Raw genomic sequence first — 15,804 nt, 5'->3', positions numbered from 1 at the left:
TCCGCCAGCAGCCCCGGGAAGGTCCCGTACAGGAAGCGCCGCAGGAACGCGTCCTCCAGTGCCCGCTGCGCCGCGCCCCGCCTCGCCACACAGGTTCCCTGCGGGGACAGGGACAGCGGTGGCACTGGGTGCCAGCCCAGGCGTGCTCCTGGCCCCGCAGGACTCGTGTGTGCCATCCTGGGATGCCCATGGGTACCCACGGGTCCCTGTCCATGCCATGCCCACGTGTGCCGTGTGTTCCCATTCCTCACGTGTCTCTGTGTCCCATCCCCAGGATGCCCATGTCACTGTCCCCACTCTGTCCCTGTGTCCCATCCCCAGGATGCCCTCGTCACTGTGCCCACTGTGCCCCACGTGTCCCTGTGTCCCATCCCCAGGATGTCCCCTGTGTCCAACCCCTGCGTCCCACACCCTCCTGCACACGCCATGCCCATGTGCCCCACACGTCCCTGTCCCCACCATGTCCCCGTGTCCCATCCCCACGACATCCACGTGCCCCACAATGCCCAGTCCCCCACAATGCCCAGTCCCCACAATGCCCCCCGTGTCCCCCATCCCCACAGTCCCCTCCTGCTCCACGTCCCTGTCCCCAAAACGCCCCGTGACCCTTCCCCAGAGTGCCCTCAGGTCCACGCTGTGCCCGCTGTGCCCGTGTCACCCACCGGTGTGCAGGGACAGCCAGCCCTTGCGGTGGCCGATGTAGTGGGGCGGGTGTGCCCGCTCGTAGGTCACCAGCTTGTCGCCCTTGCCCGCGCGCACCCGCGCCGCTCGCGTCTGTGGGGACAGCGGGCTCAGCGGGGGACACCGCGGCTGGCCCCGGGGGGACACGGGGACACAGCCCCGGGGTCCCCAAGGACTCACCTTGAGGCAGGCGGGGGGTGGTGTGGAGGTGCCGGGTGGCACTGGGGACGTGGAGGGCACGGGGCACTACCTGGAGAGGGGGGGGACAGGGGTGGGGACAGCCTGGCAGGGGCACGGCCCCGTCCCCTGGCCCCAACAGCAGCCAGCGCGTCCCCAGAACCCCCCGGAGCAGTGCTGGTGTCCCCGGAGTGGGGCGACAGCGCCGGCGTGACCCCACAGCTGGTGCCCCCCATCCCCAGTGACCCCACAGCCCTTCCCTTGGCCCTCCTATCCAGTGCCCACCATTCCCAGTGTCCCCAGTGCCCCCCCGTCCCCAGTGTCCCCCACCCTCACTGTCCCAGAGCCCCCATGCCCACCCCCCCTCCCCAGCTCATGTCCCCCGGAGCTGGAGCCCCCTGGAACCTCCCGCATTCCCAGTGTCCCCAGTGCCCCCCCACCCTCAGTGCCCCCCATTCCCAGTGTCCCCAGTGCCCCCCACCCTCAGTGCCCCCCATTCCCAGTGTCCCCAGTGCCCCCATTCCCAGTGTCCCCAGTGCCCCGCATCCCCAGTGTCCCCCACCCTCAGTGCCCCCCATTCCCAGTGTCCCCAGTGCCCCCATCCCCAGTGCCCCCCATTCCCAGTGTCCCCAGAGCCCTCCGCGGCCCGTGCCCCTCACAGGCCTGGAGCCCCCGCTGTCCCCCCTGTCCCGCTGTGCCCTCCCGTTCGCGTCGTCACCCCCCCATTCCCGGTGTTGTTTTTCCCCATTCCCGGTGCTGTTTCCCCTCATTCCCGCTGTTTTTCCCCCCATTCCCGGTGTTGTTTTTCCCCATTCCCGGTGCTGTTTCCCCCTCATTCCCGCTGTTTTTCCCCCATTCCCGGTGCTGTTTTTCCCCCATTCCCGCTGTTTTTTCCCCATTCCCGGTGCTGTTTTCCCCCATTCCCGGTGTTGTTTTTCCCCCATTCCCGCTGTTTTTTCCCCCCCCTCTCCCCTCACCCGCAGCGCGCGCGGCGGCCGCCGCCATCTTGGCTGGGGGCGGGGCGGGGCGGCGCCCCCTGGCGGCGGGAGGTCAGCGCGGGGGAGGCACTGGGGGGAACTGGGGAGCACTGGGGGGGACTGGGAGCACTGGGGGGGACTGGGAGCACTGGGGGGCACTGGGGGGGGACTGGGAGCACTGGGGGGCACTGGGAGCACTGGGGGATACTGGGAGTACTGGGGGGGCACTGGGAGCACTGGGGGGCACTGGGAGCACTGGGGGGCACTGGGGGGGACTGGGAGCACTGGGGGGACTGGGAGCACTGGGGGGGACTGGGAGCACTGGGGATACTGGGGGGAACTGGGAGCACTGGGGGGGACTGGGAGCACTGAGGGGCACTGAGGGGGACTGGGAGCACTGGGGGGCACTGGGAGCACTGGGGGATACTGGGAGTACTTGGGGGCACTGGGAGCACTGGGGGGGACTGGGGTCACTGGGAGTACTGCAAGTACTGCAGATACTGGGGGGGAACTGGGAGCACTGGGGGGAGTGGGGATACTGGGGCCACTGGGAGCACTGGGGGGGACTGGGAGCACTGGGGATACTGGGGGGCACTGGGAGTACCGGCGGGAAACTTGGAGTACTGGGGATACTGGGGGGGACTGGGAGTACCGGGGGGGAAGTGGGAGCACTGGGGGATACTGGGAGTACCGGGGATACTGGGGGGGACTGGGGGGATCACAGGGAGTACTGCAAGTACTGCGGATACTGGGGGCGAACTGGGAGCACTGGGGGGAGTGGGGATACTGGGAACCCTGGATACTGGGAACACTTGGGATATTGGGAGTACTGGGGGCTCTTGAAGGCAACTGGGAGCCTACTTGGAACTGCTGAGTGCTTACTGGGAGCAACTGGGAGCCTACTGGGAACTAGGTCCCGCTTACTGGGAGCTCTTGAGGGTCCCTGAAGGTAACTGGGATCTTCTGAGGGCAACTGGGAGCAACTGGGCGCCTACTGGGAGCCAGCTGCTGTTTACTGGGAGCTTCTGCGTGCAACTGGGAGCAACTGGGAGCCACAGAGGGCAACTGGGAGCAACTGGAGCTGCTGGACGCCTACTGGGGGTGCTGGGGGTCTTTCCTGGGCATCCCCCGCTACCACTGGGGGGTCTTGGAGGGTCTCCCCCCATTATTGGGATCTCCCAGGTCCCCATCCCCTATTTTGGGGTCCCCCTCCCCTTATTTTGGGGTCTCCCCCATTATTGGGATCTCCCAGGTGTCCTCCCCCCTTATTTTGGGGTCTTCCCCTTATTTTGGGGTCTCCCCCCAATATTGGGGTCTCCCAGGTCCCCCTCCCCTATTTTGGGGTCTCCCCCAATATTGGGGTCTCCCAGGTGCCCCCTCTGATTTTGGGGTCTCCCCCCATTATTGGGGTCTCCCAGGTCCCCCTCCCCCATTATTGGGGCCTCGCAGGTTCCCCTCCCCTATTTTGGGATCCCCTCCCCTTATTTTGGGGTCTCCCCCCCTTTATCGGGATCTCCCAGGTGTCCTCCCCCCCTTATTTTGGGGTCTTCCCCTTATTTTGGGGTCTCCCCCCATTATTGGGGTCTCTCAGGTCTCCCCCCTTTCCCCCCACTCTGGGGGTCTCCCCCTCCCCATTTTGGGGTCTCCCCCCAATATTGGGGTCTCTCAGGTCCCCATCCCCATTTTGGAGACTCCCCCCCCCAAATACTGGGGTCTCCCAGGTCCCCCCCCTTATTTTGGGGTCTCCCCCAATATTGGGGTCTCCCAGGTGCCCCCTCTGATTTTGGGGGTCTCCCCCCATTATTGGGGTCTCCCAGGTCCCCCTCCCCCATTATTGGGGCCTCGCAGGTTCCCCTCCCCTATTTTGGGATCCCCTCCCCCTTATTTTGGGGTCTCCCCCCATTATCGGGATCTCCCAGGTGTCCTCCCCCCTTATTTTGGGGTCTTCCCCTTATTTTGGGGTCTCCCCCCATTATTGGGGTCTCTCAGGTCTCCCCCCTTTCCCCCCACTCTGGGGGTCTCCCCCTCCCCATTTTGGGGTCTCCCCCCAATATTGGGGTCTCTCAGGTCCCCATCCCCATTTTGGAGACTCCCCCCCCCCAAATACTGGGGTCTCTCAGGTCCCCCCCCTTATTTTGGGGTCTCCCCCCAATATTGGGGTCTCCCAGGTGTCCCCCTTCTTATTTTGGGGTCTCCTCCCCAATATTGGGGTCTCCCAGGTCCCCCTCCCCCATTATTGGGGCCTCGCAGGTTCCCCTCCCCTATTTTGGGATCCCCTCCCCTTATTTTGGGGTCTCCCCCCATTATTGGGATCTCCCAGGTCCCCCCCCATCCCCCTTATTTTGGGGTCTCCTCCCCAGTATTGGGGTCTCCCAGGTCTCCCCCCCTTTCCCCCCACTCCGGGGCTCTCCCCCCTCCCCATTTTGGGGTCTCCCCCCCCCCATTTTGGGGGTCCCCCAGCCGCCCCCCCCCGACACTCAGCACACTGTGGGGGTGGGGGTGGCGCTGCTTTATTCTGGGGGGGCTCCCCGGTGCCATGGCCAGGCCCAGCCCCCCGTGCCCCTTTCTCGGGGGGCTCAGGAGAAGGTGCCGGTGCCCGGGGGGGGCTCGGGGGGGGTCCCGCGGGGGGGCGGGGGGCTGCCGGGGCCCCCCGTGGTGGCCGTACTGGAAGTTGAGGCGCAGCTCCCCGAGGCGCGAGCGGGGCAGGATGTCGGGGATCCACTCGATGGTGAACGGGGTGGGCTCCTTCTGCGTGGGGGACGTGTGTCCTGGGGGGGCACGGGGGTGCTGCAGGCCCGGCCCGCCCAGCCCCCCACCCTCTGGGACCCCCCTTTGCCATCCCTTGGAGCCCCCCCCCTTCTGGGAGCCCCCCTTTGCCATCCCTTGGAGCCCCCCACCCTCTGGGAGCCCCCCCTCTGCCCCTCCCTTGAAGCCCCCCACCCTCTGGGACCCCCCTTTTCCATCCCCTGAAGCCCCCCCACCTCTGGGACCCCCCTTTTCCCATCCCTTCTTTTGGGGTCCCACGCTGTCCCTCCTGGGGGCTGTTTTGGGGTTCCCCCTTGCCCCTCCCCGGAGCTGTTTTGGGGTCTCACTGTGCCCTTCCTGGGACTGTTTTGGGGTCCCCCCCTGCCCTTCCCCTGGAGCTGTTTCGGGGTCCCCCCCTGCCCTTCCCGGGGCTGCTTTGGGGTCCCCCCCTGCCCTTCCCGGGGCTGCTTTGGGGTCCCCCCCTGCCCTCCCCGGAGCTGTTTTGGGGTCTCACTGTGCCCTCCCTGGAGCTGTTTCGGGGTCCCCCCCTGCCCTTCCCTGGAGCTGTTTCGGGGTCCCCCCCTGCCCTTCCCGGGGCTGCTTTGGGGTCCCCCCCTGCCCTCCCCGGAGCTGTTTCGGGGTCTCACTGTGCCTTTGCCGGGGCTGTTTTGGGGTTCCCCCCTGCCCCTCCCGGGTGTGTTTCGGGGTGCCCCGGTGCCCCCCCGGCTCTCACCGACTTTGAGGAAGGTCTGCAGCTCGAGGGGCCGCAGCGGGGGCTGTTTCTCGGGGGGGCCCAGCCCCTCGGGCAGCCGCTCCACCCTCCACGCGGGGCTGCGGAAGGGCTCGTAGGAGCCGTCGCGGTTCTGCACGAAGCTCCGCGTGATCTCCAGCGGCACCCTGCGGGGCTGGCAGAGCTCAGCGCCGGGCCTCGGTCCCCGAGTGTCCCCCCACTGTCTGAGGGGTCCCAAATCACCTCCTGGGGGGGGTCCCAAATGCCCTAAAAGTACCTCATGATGGGGTCTCAAATGCCCTAAAATCGACCTCCTTAGTGGGGTCCCAAATCCCTTAAACTGAACTCCTTAGGGGGTCCCAAATGCCCTAAAACCAACTTCTTTGGGGGGGTCCCAAATGCCCTAAACCGACCTCCCTAGGGGGTCCCCCAACCCTCTCCTGATGGGGTCCCCAAATCCCCTAAAACCAACTTCTTTAGGGGGGTCCCAAATCCCCTAAAATCACCTCCTTAGGGGGGTCCCCAATCCCCTAAATTAACCTCCTGATGGGGTCCCAAATGCCCTAAAACCGACCTCCTTAGGGGGGTCCCAAATCCCCAAAAACCACCTTCTTTGGGGGGGTCCCCAATCCCTTAAACTGACCTCCTTGGGGGGTCTCCCAACCCCCTCTTGACAGGGTCCCCCAAATCCCCTAAAACCACCTCCTTAGCGGGGTCCCAAATCCCCTAAACCGACCTCCTTAGGGGGTCCCAAATGCCCTAAAACCACCTTCTTTGGGGGCGTCCCCCCCAAATCCCCTAACCGACCTCCCTAGGGGGTCCCCCAACCCTCTCCTGATGGGGTCCCCAAATCCCCTAAAACCACCTCCTTAGGGGGGTCCCAAATCCCCTAAAACCATCTTTTTTGGGGGGTCCCAAATCCCCTAAAACCAACTTCTTTAGGGGGGTCCCAAATGCCCTAAAACCGACCTCCCTAGGGGGTCCCCCAACCCTCTCCTGATGGGGTCCCCAAATGCCCTAAACTGACCTCCTTAGGAGGTCCCAAATCCCCTAAAACCACCCTGCCCCTCCCTGGGCTGTTTTGGGGTCCCCCCTGCCCTCCCCGGGGCTGTTTTGGGGTCCCCCCTCCCCTCCCCGGGGCTGTTTTGGGGTCCCCCCTCCCTGCTCTCCCCGAGAGTGTTTTAGGGTCCTTCCCTGCCCTCCCCGGGGCTGTTTTAGGATCCCCCCCTCCCTGCCCTCCCCCAGGGCTGTTTTGGGGGTCCCCCCTCCCTGCCCTCCCCAGGGCTGTTTTGGGGGTCCCCCCCCTCCCTGCCCTCCCCGGGGCTGTTTTGGGGTCCCCCCCTGCCCTCCCCGGGGCTGTTTTGGGGGTCCCCCCTTGCCTGGGGCGTGTCGAAGATCTGCTTCACCTGCAGGACGTTGGTGATGTGCCAGGTGTACTTGGAGAAGGTGCCCAGGGGCAGCGCGTCCCTGCGCACGAAGGCTGCGGGCAGGGGTGGGCCACGGGCTCGGGGGGGGCCCTCTGCCCCCTTTCTTCTTCCCTTTCCTTCCCCCTTTTTCCCTTTCCTTCCCCCCTTTTTCCCCTCTTTCCCCCCTTTCCCTCTCCTTCCCCCCTTTTCCCCCCATTTTTGCCTCTTTCCCCCCTCTTTTTGCCTCTTTTTCCCCCCCTCTTTTTCCCCCCATTTTTGCCTCTTTTCCCCCATTTTTTGCCTCTTTTTTCCCCCTTTTTCCCCCATTTTTGCCTCTTCCCCCCCATTTTTTGCCTCTTTCCCCCTTTTTCCCTTTTCCCTCTCTTTTCCCCCATTTTTTGCCTCTTCCCCCCCCCATTTTTGCCTTTCTCCCATTTTTTGCCTCTTTTTCCCCCCCATTTTTGCCTCTTTCCCCCCATTTTGCCTCTTCCCCCCCTTTTTTCCCCTTCCCCCCATTTTTGCCTCTTTCCCCCATTCTTTGCCTTCCCCATTTTTCCCCTTTCCCCCTTTTCCCCCCATTTTTGCCTCTTTTCCCCCATTTTTGCCTCTTCCCCCCATTTTTTGCCTCTTTCCCCCCATTTTTTGCCTCTTTCTCCCCCCTTTTTTCCCCTTTTCCCCCATTTTTTGCCTCTTTCCCCCCTTTTTTCCCCTTTCCCCTCTTTCCCCCCCGTTTTGCCTCTTACCCCCCTTTTTTCCTCTCCCTCTTTATTTTTCATTTTCCTTCCCCCTTTTCCCCCCATTTTTTGCCACTTCCCCCCATTTTTTGCCTCTTTTCCCCCATTTTTTGCCTCTTTTCCTCTTTGTTTTCCCTTCCTTCCCCATTTTTCCCTCTCTTTTTTGCCTCTTTTCCCCCCTTTATTTCCCATCCCTCTTTTCCCCCCTTTATTTCCCCCCTTCCTCCCCCTCCCTTTTTTGCCTCTTTTCCCCCGTTTTTTGCCTCTTTTCCTCTTTATTTTTCCCTTCCTTCCCCATTTTCCCCTCCCTTTTTTGCCTCTTTTCCTCTTTATTTTTCCCTTCCTTCCCCATTTTTTCCCTCCCTTTTTTGCCTCTTTTTCCCCCCTTTATTTTCCCCCTTCTTCCCCTTTTTCTCCTCCCTTTTTTGCCTCTTTTCCTCCATTTTTGCCTCCTTTCCCCCCCTTTATTTCCCATCCTTCTTTCCCCCTGGTTTTCCCCCTCAGCATTTCCCACTCGGGAAAGAAAAATCCGGGAACCACCCGGGCAGCGCCGAATCCTCTCCCTACCCCCGATTATCCCCCCAAACACAGCTCCCAGAGGAGTTTTCCCCCTTTTCCTTGGGATCCCTCACCCGTGGTGGAGTTGGGGAGCCTCTTCTTGCCGCTGCCGCTGGAGATGCGCTGCTGGAGCGCCTCGAAGAAGGACTGGGGGATGTGGAAAACCAGCGGCTCCGGGCGGCCTGGGATGGCCACAGCGGGGTCAGGGGTGTCCCAAACCCCCATCCCAAAGTGTCCCTGCAGCTCATGGGATCAGCAGGGCAGGGCTCTGCTTGAATTCCCAGGAAAATGTCTGGGATTTGGAGGCTGTCCCTGTTTTGGGGGGTCCCTGTGGTCACAGGGAGGACGCGGTGGTGGAGGGGGGTGGCGACAGTGGCATTGGGGCTGAGAGGCACAGATGGTAAGGATGTGGTTCCCAAAATGGCACCCAAAAGTGGTCCCAAAAAGGGACACGGTGTTCCCAAAATGGCACCAAAGTCATCCCCAAAAAGGGACACGGCGTTCTCAAAATGGCATCAAAAATGTTCCCAAAAAGGCACCAAAAGTGTTCCCAAAATGGCACCAAGGTCGTCCCCAAAAAGGGACACAGTGCTCCCAAAATGGCATCAAAGATGTTCCCAAAATGGCACCAAGGTCGTCCCCAAAAAGGGACACAGTGCTCCCAAAATGGCATCAAAAGTGTTAATGAATGGCACCAAAAGTACCCCCAAAATGGCACCAAAAGTGTTCCTAAAATGGCACCCAAATGGTCCCCAAAATGGCACCCAAAAGTGTTCCCAAAAAGGGACATGGTGTTTCCAAAATGGCACCAAAGGTGTTCCCAAAATGACACCAAATTATCCCAGAAAGGGACACAGCGTTCCTAAAAAGGCACCAAAAGTGTTCCCAAAAAGGCACCGAAAGTACTCCCAAAATGGCACCACCCAAATGGTCCCAAAAAGGGACACAGTGCTCCCAAAATGGCACCAAAAGTACCCCCAAAATGGCACCAAAAGTGTTCCTAAAATGGCACCCAAATGGTCCCCAAAAAGGGACACAGTGCTCCCAAAATGTTGCCCAAATTGTTCCCAAAACGGCACCAAAATCATCCCCAAAAAGGGACACGGTGTTCCCAAAAAGGCACCAAAAGGACCCCTAAAAAGGCACCAAAAGCGTTCCCAAAAAGGGACATGGCATTCCCAAAATGGCACCAAATGGTTCCCAAAATGGCACCAAAGTTGTCCCCAAAAAGAGACATGGCGTTCCCAAGATGGCACCAAAAGTGTTCCCAAAAAGGGACACGGTGTTCCCAAAATGGCATCAAAAATGTTCCCAAAATGGCACCCAATGGTCCTCAAAAGGGACACGGTGTTCCCAAAATGGCATCAAAAATGTTCCCAAAATGGCACACAATGGTCCTCAAAAGGGACACGGTGTTCCCAAAATGGCACCAAAGGTGTTCCCAAAGTGGCACCCAATGGTCCCCAAAAAGGGACACGGTGTTCCCAAAATGGCACCCAAATGGTTCCCAAAGTGGCACCCAATGGTCCCCAAAAAGGGACTCGGTGTTCCCAAAATGGCACCTAAATGGTTCCCAAAATGGCACCCAATGGTCCCCAAAAAGGGACACGGTGTTCCCAAAATGGCACCTAAATGGTTCCCAAAGTGGCACCCAATGGTCCCCAAAAAGGGACACGGTGTTCCCAAAATGGCACCCAAATGGTTCCCAAAATGGCACCAAAAGGACCCCCCAAGTGGCACCAAAAGGACCCCCAAAGTGGCACCCAATGGTCCCCAAAAGGGACACGGCGTTCCCAAAGTGGCACCCAACGAGCAGAGGGGCTTGAGAACCCTGGAATCACGGGATGGTTTGGGGTGGGATGGGCCCTAAATCCCATCCAGTCCCACCCAGGGACACCTCCCCTGTCCCAGGGGGCTCCAGCCTGGCCTTGGGCACTGCCAGGGATCCAGGGGCAGCCACAGCTGCTCTGGCAATTCCAGCCCAGCCAGGAATTCCTCCCCAAGATCCCATTTCAATCTCCCCTTTCCCACTGGGAAGTCGTTCCCTGTGTCCTGTCCCTCCAGCCCTTGTCCCCAGTCCCTCTCCAGCTCTCCTGGAGCCCCTTTAGGGCCTGGAATGTTCTGGAAGCTCTCCCTGGATCCCTCCCTTCTCCAGGGGAACATTCCCAGCTCTCCCAGCCCCACTCCGGAGGGGACTCTGGGAGCCCTGAGCTGCAGGTGGGGTCTCACCTGAGCGGGGCAGAGGGACAGAATTCCCCAAATGACACCAAATCATCCCCAAATTTGATGCGCCTGCTCTTGATGTGACCTGGATCAAATCCCATAAAACTTCCCAGGGGGAAAATCCACGTCCTGCAGCCGGAGGGGACACTCACCCTCGAACTGGTAGTGCATGGTCTGGTGGATGCGCTCCGTGACGCTGGCCAGCCACTCCTGGAAGGACAGGGACACCTGGGATTCATCCAGAGCCTGGTGACAGCCTGCAGGAGACAGGGGACACTGGAATGCCACCCTGATGCCACCTTGATGCCACCCTGGACACAACCCCACAGAGCTCTGTGACACTGGAATGCCACTCCTGGAAGGACAGGGACACCTGGGATTCGTCCAGAGCCTGGTGACAGCCTGCAGGAGACAGGGGACACTGGAATGCCACCCTGATGCCACCTTGATGCCACCCTGGACACAACCCCACAGAGCTCTGTGACACTGGAATGCCACTCCTGGAAGGACAGGGACACCTGGGATTCGTCCAGAGCCTGGTGACAGCCTGCAGGAGACAGGGGACACTGGAATGCCACCCTGATGCCACCCTGATGGCACCCTGAAGTCACCCTGCACCAAACCACAACCCCACAGAGCTCTGTGACACTGGAATGCCACTCCTGGAAGGACAGGGACACCTGGGATTCATCCAGAGCCTGGTGACAGCCTGCAGGAGACAGGGGACACTGGAATGCCACCCTGATGCCACCTTGATGCCACCCTGGACACAACCCCACAGAGCTCTGTGACACTGGAATGCCACTCCTGAAGGGACAGGGACACCTGGGATTCATCCAGAGCCTGGTGACAGCCTGCAGGAGACAGGGGACACTGGAATGCCACCCTGATGCCACCCTGCCCCAAACCCTGCCCCCCAGAGCTCTGTGGGAGCTGAACCAGCCCTCTGGGGCAGGATGGGCAAGCTCCATGCCAGGGAAAAGCAGGAGAACGAGGGATTTGTACCAATTTCCAGGCCAAAGGGAAGCCGAGAGCGGGAAGAGCAGCAAGCAGAGGCTGCTGGCCTGGCATGGGGCAGTGCCAGCGCGGAGAGAGGGGTTCCCACAGGGCTGTGGGGAAACCCACGGGATTCCACGGTGCTGGAGGTACTTTTCCTCTCCCGACATCCCACACAAACCCAACGCAAACAGCTCATGGAATCAGGGAGTGCTTTGGGGTGGAAGGGACCCTAAAGCTCATCCTGCTCCAGCAGGGACATCTTCCCCAAGACCAGGCTGTTCCAACCTCCAGGGATCCAGGGACACCCAATATTTCTTCTCAATATCCCATTAAACCTGCACTTGGAACCCTGGAATGGTTTGAGTTGGAAGGGACCCTAAATCCCATCCCAACCCATCCCACCCCTGCCATGGGCAGGGACATTTTCCCCTATCCCAGATGGCTCCAAGCCGGCCTTGGGCACTTCCAGGGATCCAGGGGCGGCCACAGCTGCTCTGGGAATTCCAGCCCAGCCCCTCCCCACCCTCATTCCTTCCCAAGATCCCATTTCAATCTCCCCTTTCCCACTGGGAAGCCGTTCCCTGTGTCCTGTCCCTCCATGCCTTGTCCCCAGTCCCTCTCCAGCTCTCCTGGAGCCCCTTCAGGCCCTGCGAGGGGCTCTGAGCTCTCCTCTGGGCAACCTCGCCACCCTCACAGGCAAAAATCCCATCCCAAAATCCCATCCGAAGCAGCCCACGGGATCCTGGAATGGTTTGGGGTGGAAGGGACCTTAAATCCCATCCCACTGAATCCCCTTCAATCGCCTTCCCCTGTCCCAGGGCGCTCCAGCCCGGCCTGGGGCACTCCCAGGGATCCAGGGATGGCCACAACCCCTCTGGGAATTCCCTCCCAGCCAGGAATTCCTTCCCAAAATCCACATCAACCCACGCAAACCCAGTGCTCACCGTGTCTCTTCAGCGAGGAGGAGGAGGATGACGAAGAGGAGGATGAGGAGGAGGCGGCTGGCGGCTTCCTCAGGCTGCTCCTCCTGGGGCCGGGATGAGCCGGGTCCGGAGCCAGGAGGGGCCCGGGCCCCTGCGGCCCTGAGGGAGCGCTGGTCACTCACAGCCCCCGGGGCTGCCCCGGCACCCGCTGGTCACTCACAGCCCCCGGGGTTGCCCTGGCACCCGCTGGTCACTCACAGCCCCCGGGGCTGCCCCGGCACCCGCTGGGCACTCACAGCCCCCAGGCACCCCCCAGCCCCAGTGACCCCCACGGGCCCAGGGCAAGTGAGAGCCCAACACCCCACGGAGCTGCTCCAGAGGCTCCAACAGCTGGATGTGACCCCAGGGAGCTGCCCTGGAGGCTCCAACAGCTGGATGTGACCCCATGGAGCCGCTCCAGATGCTCCAACAGCTGGATCTGACCCCATGGAGCTGCTCCAGAGGCTCCAACAGCTGGATCTGACCCCAGGGAGCCGCTCCAGAGGCTCCAACAGCTGGATGTGACCCCAGGGAGCTGCCCTGGAGATTCCAACAGCTGGATGTGACCCCAGGGAGCTGCCCTGGAGATTCCAACAGCTGGATGTGACCCCAGGGAGCTGCCCCGGGGGGATTTCAGCTCCCTGCCACCCCCAGCCCTCCGCAGGGACACTCACCTGGCCCCACGTCCCTTCTCCTCCTCTTGGCCTTGGCTGCAGCCGCCCCCCGAGGCCGCGCCGTGGCTCCGGGGCCGCGGAGCAGCTGCGGGGTCACTGTCCCCTTCAGCCCTGGGGACAAAAGTCCTGTCCCTAAAAACATCCCGACCACGAGCCACGGGGCCACAGAGGGACAGAGCGACCGCCCAGCACACCCCAAATATCCCAGGGACCCCCCACCCTCCCACCAGGGGGGACACGGAGAGGAAGGGGGATTTTATCCCGCTCCCGTTGGGCCCTCAGGGTGCGTTTTCACCTTTGGGGTGCCCAAGGACGGGGTGGGGTTATTGGGGTGCACCTTTTGGGGTACAGAACCCCCTTAATGGGGTGAATCCTGGATATTGCTGCTCTGGGAAGGGTTTATGGGATGAACCCCAGATATTCCTGCTGTGGGAGGGGTCACAGGGGGATGAACCCCAGATATTCCTGCTGTGGGAGGGGTTTGGGGGATGAACCCCAGTTATTCCTGCTCTGGGGGGGTTTGGGGGGATGAACCCCAGATATTCCTGCTCTGGGAGGGGTTTAAAGGATGAACTCCAGATATTCCTGCCCTGGGAAGGGTTTATGGGATGAATCCCAGATATTCCTGCTGTGGGAGGGGTTTGGGGGATGAACCCCAGATATTCCTGCTGTGGGAGGGGTCACAGGGGGATGAACCCCAGATATTCCTGCTGTGGGAGGGGTTTAAAGGATGAACCCCAGTTATTCCTGCTCTGGGGGGGTTTGGGGGGATGAACCCCAGATATTCCTGCTGTGGGGGGGTTTGGGGGGATGAACCCCAGATATTCCTGCTGTGGGACGGAGCTCACAGGGAATGAACCCCAGAGGCTGCTCTGGGAAGGGATTCAGAGTTTCCAGCCCTGTTGAAGGACCCCCAACCCAGCGGGATCTGCCCCCCCAGCTCCCAGCAAAGGCACCACTCTGCTCCCACAGGATTTGGCTGCATCCCGGTGCGAATCCCTCCCCAGGGACGGGGCAGGACACAAACCCAACTCCCGCTGATGGGAAGCACCCACTGGGAACCACAGGATGGCTGCTGGGAGAACCCAGGCAGGCGTTTGGGGTGACCCCAGCCCCCGGACCCCCCCCGGACCCCTGCCCGCTCCCACCGCCGGCGTCGGAGGCCAGGAACTCAGAGAACTCCTGGGCCAGGCTCTCGTCGCTGGCGAAGGCGCAGATGCAGGCGAGGAAGTGGATGCAGCGTGGGGGGGGCGACTCTTCCTCCTCCTCCTCCTCCTCCTCGTCCTCCCCCTTGCTGGGGCCGTGGCCGGGGGCGCGGCAGGCGCAGGAGAAGCAGCGCTGGCCGAAGCTGGCGTGCAGGTAGCCCAGGCTGTGCCTCTGGCTGGCCTTGCACTTGACCACCAGCACGCTCTTGGTGACCCTCTGCACCAGCGGCCCCGTGGGCTCGGTGGCCAGCTCCCACAGGCTCTGCTTGGCCTCGGCGGGTGCCTGCACGGCGCCCAGCACCGAGCTCTTGAGCGGCAGCGGCGTGGCCTCGGCCTGGCAGCCCAGCGCCAGCTTCAGGTGTTGGCACTGCTTGTCGGCCGCCGCCTTGGAGCAGGCGGGCGCGTGGCAGCGCCCCGAGCTCAGCTGGGTGATCAGGGTGCCCTCGGGGGTCTGGATGGCCGTCTCGGACACCCCCAGCTCCACGAAGCAGCGGGAGTCGCGCTGGCGCACGGAGTAGAGCTGGCTGTGGGAGCCGGTGAGGACGCGCACGGCGTCGGCGCCCGGCTGGCGCCGCGTGCCCGCGCGGAACACGGTGCCGCACGTCTTGTTCTTGCAGCTCAGCCCCCGCGTGCCGTTGTAGGTGCCGCAGCGCGGGCACTTGCGGATGCCCCGCAGCGTGGCCTTGCCCAGGTCTGACAGGAAGGACGGGGCTTTGGGCCGGGCCGGGCACGGATCCATGGAGCTGGAGGGAGAGAGATGGGGAGAGGGGAGTGAGGGCATGGGGGGGACCTGCTGGGCACAGGGGCATCCTGACAGGCCTGGGCTGCCCCAGTGGTCATCCTGAGAGTCCCTGGGCCACCCTGAGAGTCCCTGGGCCACCCCAACAGTCCCTGCACCACCCCTATGGCCACCCCAACAGTCCCTGCACCACCCCAGTGGCCACCCCAACAGTCCCTGCACCACCCCTATGGCCACCCCAACAGTCCCTGCACCACCCCAGTGGCCACCCCAACAGTCCCTGTGCCACCCCAATGGCCATCCCAAGAGTCCCTGCACCACCCCTATGGCCATCCCAAGAGTCCCTGCACCACCCCTATGGCCATCCCAGCAGTCCCTGCACCACCCCTATGGCCACCCCAACAGTCCCTGCACCACCCCAGTGGCCATCCCAGCAGTCCCTGTGCCATCCTGAGAGGCCCTGTGCCACCTCAATGGCCACCCTGACAATCCCTGTGCCACCCTGAGGCCCGGGGTCTCTCTCTTCACCACCAGGCCCCGGCTCCCCTCACGGCCAGGCCCGGGGTCTCTCCCCTCACCACCAGGCCCCGGCTCCCCTCACGGCCAGGCCCGGGGTCTCTCCCCCCCCTCACCGGCGTCTCCCAAGGTTTCCCAGCATCCCTCGCGCCCCGTGACGTCACCTCCGCCGCCGGGCCCGCCCCGGTACCTGGGCCCCGTTACCGCCGCCGAGAGCGCCGTGAAGGGAGACCCGCTACCGCCATCGACGCACTCCTATTGGTTCGCTGGCACCACGTGGTGCCCCGCAGAGGCTGCTGGGAGATGTAGTCCAAGAAGGCGCTGAAGCCCTAATAGCGCTTGGACTACAGCTCCCATCGGCCCCCGCGGCGTGAATTCCCCACTTTCCCCTTTTCCCCCCCAAATTTCGCCTTTCCCCCCGCCCAAATTCCACTTTTTTCCCCTACCAAATCCCACCAGCTCCACCCGCCCCCCCTCA

The 15,804-nt window shown here is 62.5% G+C and overlaps 2 protein-coding genes and 1 long non-coding RNA gene across 3 annotated transcripts in view; all 3 read right to left on the bottom strand.

Moving 5' to 3' along the window:
* Positions 1-1,094, bottom strand: part of MRPS24 (mitochondrial ribosomal protein S24) — a 2,066-nt gene extending 972 nt beyond the window's left edge. The window contains 5 exon segments of the mRNA XM_048290051.1: positions 6-80; positions 82-98; positions 663-774; positions 862-927; positions 999-1,094. Of these exon segments, the coding sequence (XP_048146008.1) occupies positions 6-80; positions 82-98; positions 663-774; positions 862-927; positions 999-1,094 (366 nt within the window).
* Positions 1,095-2,755: 1,661 nt separating this feature from the next.
* On the bottom strand, positions 2,756-15,575 carry C36H2orf42 (chromosome 36 C2orf42 homolog). The gene is made up of 10 exons (XM_048290050.1): positions 15,443-15,575; positions 14,015-14,814; positions 12,867-12,977; positions 12,175-12,312; positions 10,384-10,488; positions 8,083-8,190; positions 6,691-6,790; positions 5,314-5,477; positions 4,322-4,603; positions 2,756-2,880 (listed from the first exon to the last, which is right to left on the bottom strand). The coding sequence occupies exons 1-10, from the start codon at positions 15,466-15,468 to the stop codon at positions 2,756-2,758; spliced, it is 1,959 nt and encodes a 652-aa protein (XP_048146007.1). The 5' UTR covers positions 15,469-15,575.
* LOC125319158 lies at positions 5,484-6,422 on the bottom strand. Its single transcript, XR_007200612.1, has 3 exons — positions 6,176-6,422; positions 6,013-6,079; positions 5,484-5,621 (listed from the first exon to the last, which is right to left on the bottom strand). It is a non-coding gene; the product is annotated as an uncharacterized LOC125319158 (long non-coding RNA).
* Positions 15,576-15,804: the final 229 nt, after the last annotated feature.

The sequence above is a fragment of the Corvus hawaiiensis genome, chromosome 36 (genome assembly GCF_020740725.1).
Source record: "Corvus hawaiiensis isolate bCorHaw1 chromosome 36, bCorHaw1.pri.cur, whole genome shotgun sequence".
NCBI classification, from domain to species: Eukaryota; Metazoa; Chordata; class Aves; order Passeriformes; family Corvidae; genus Corvus; species Corvus hawaiiensis.
Note: the sequence above shows the minus strand (reverse complement) of the source record. Positions and strands in the feature narration are given on the sequence as shown.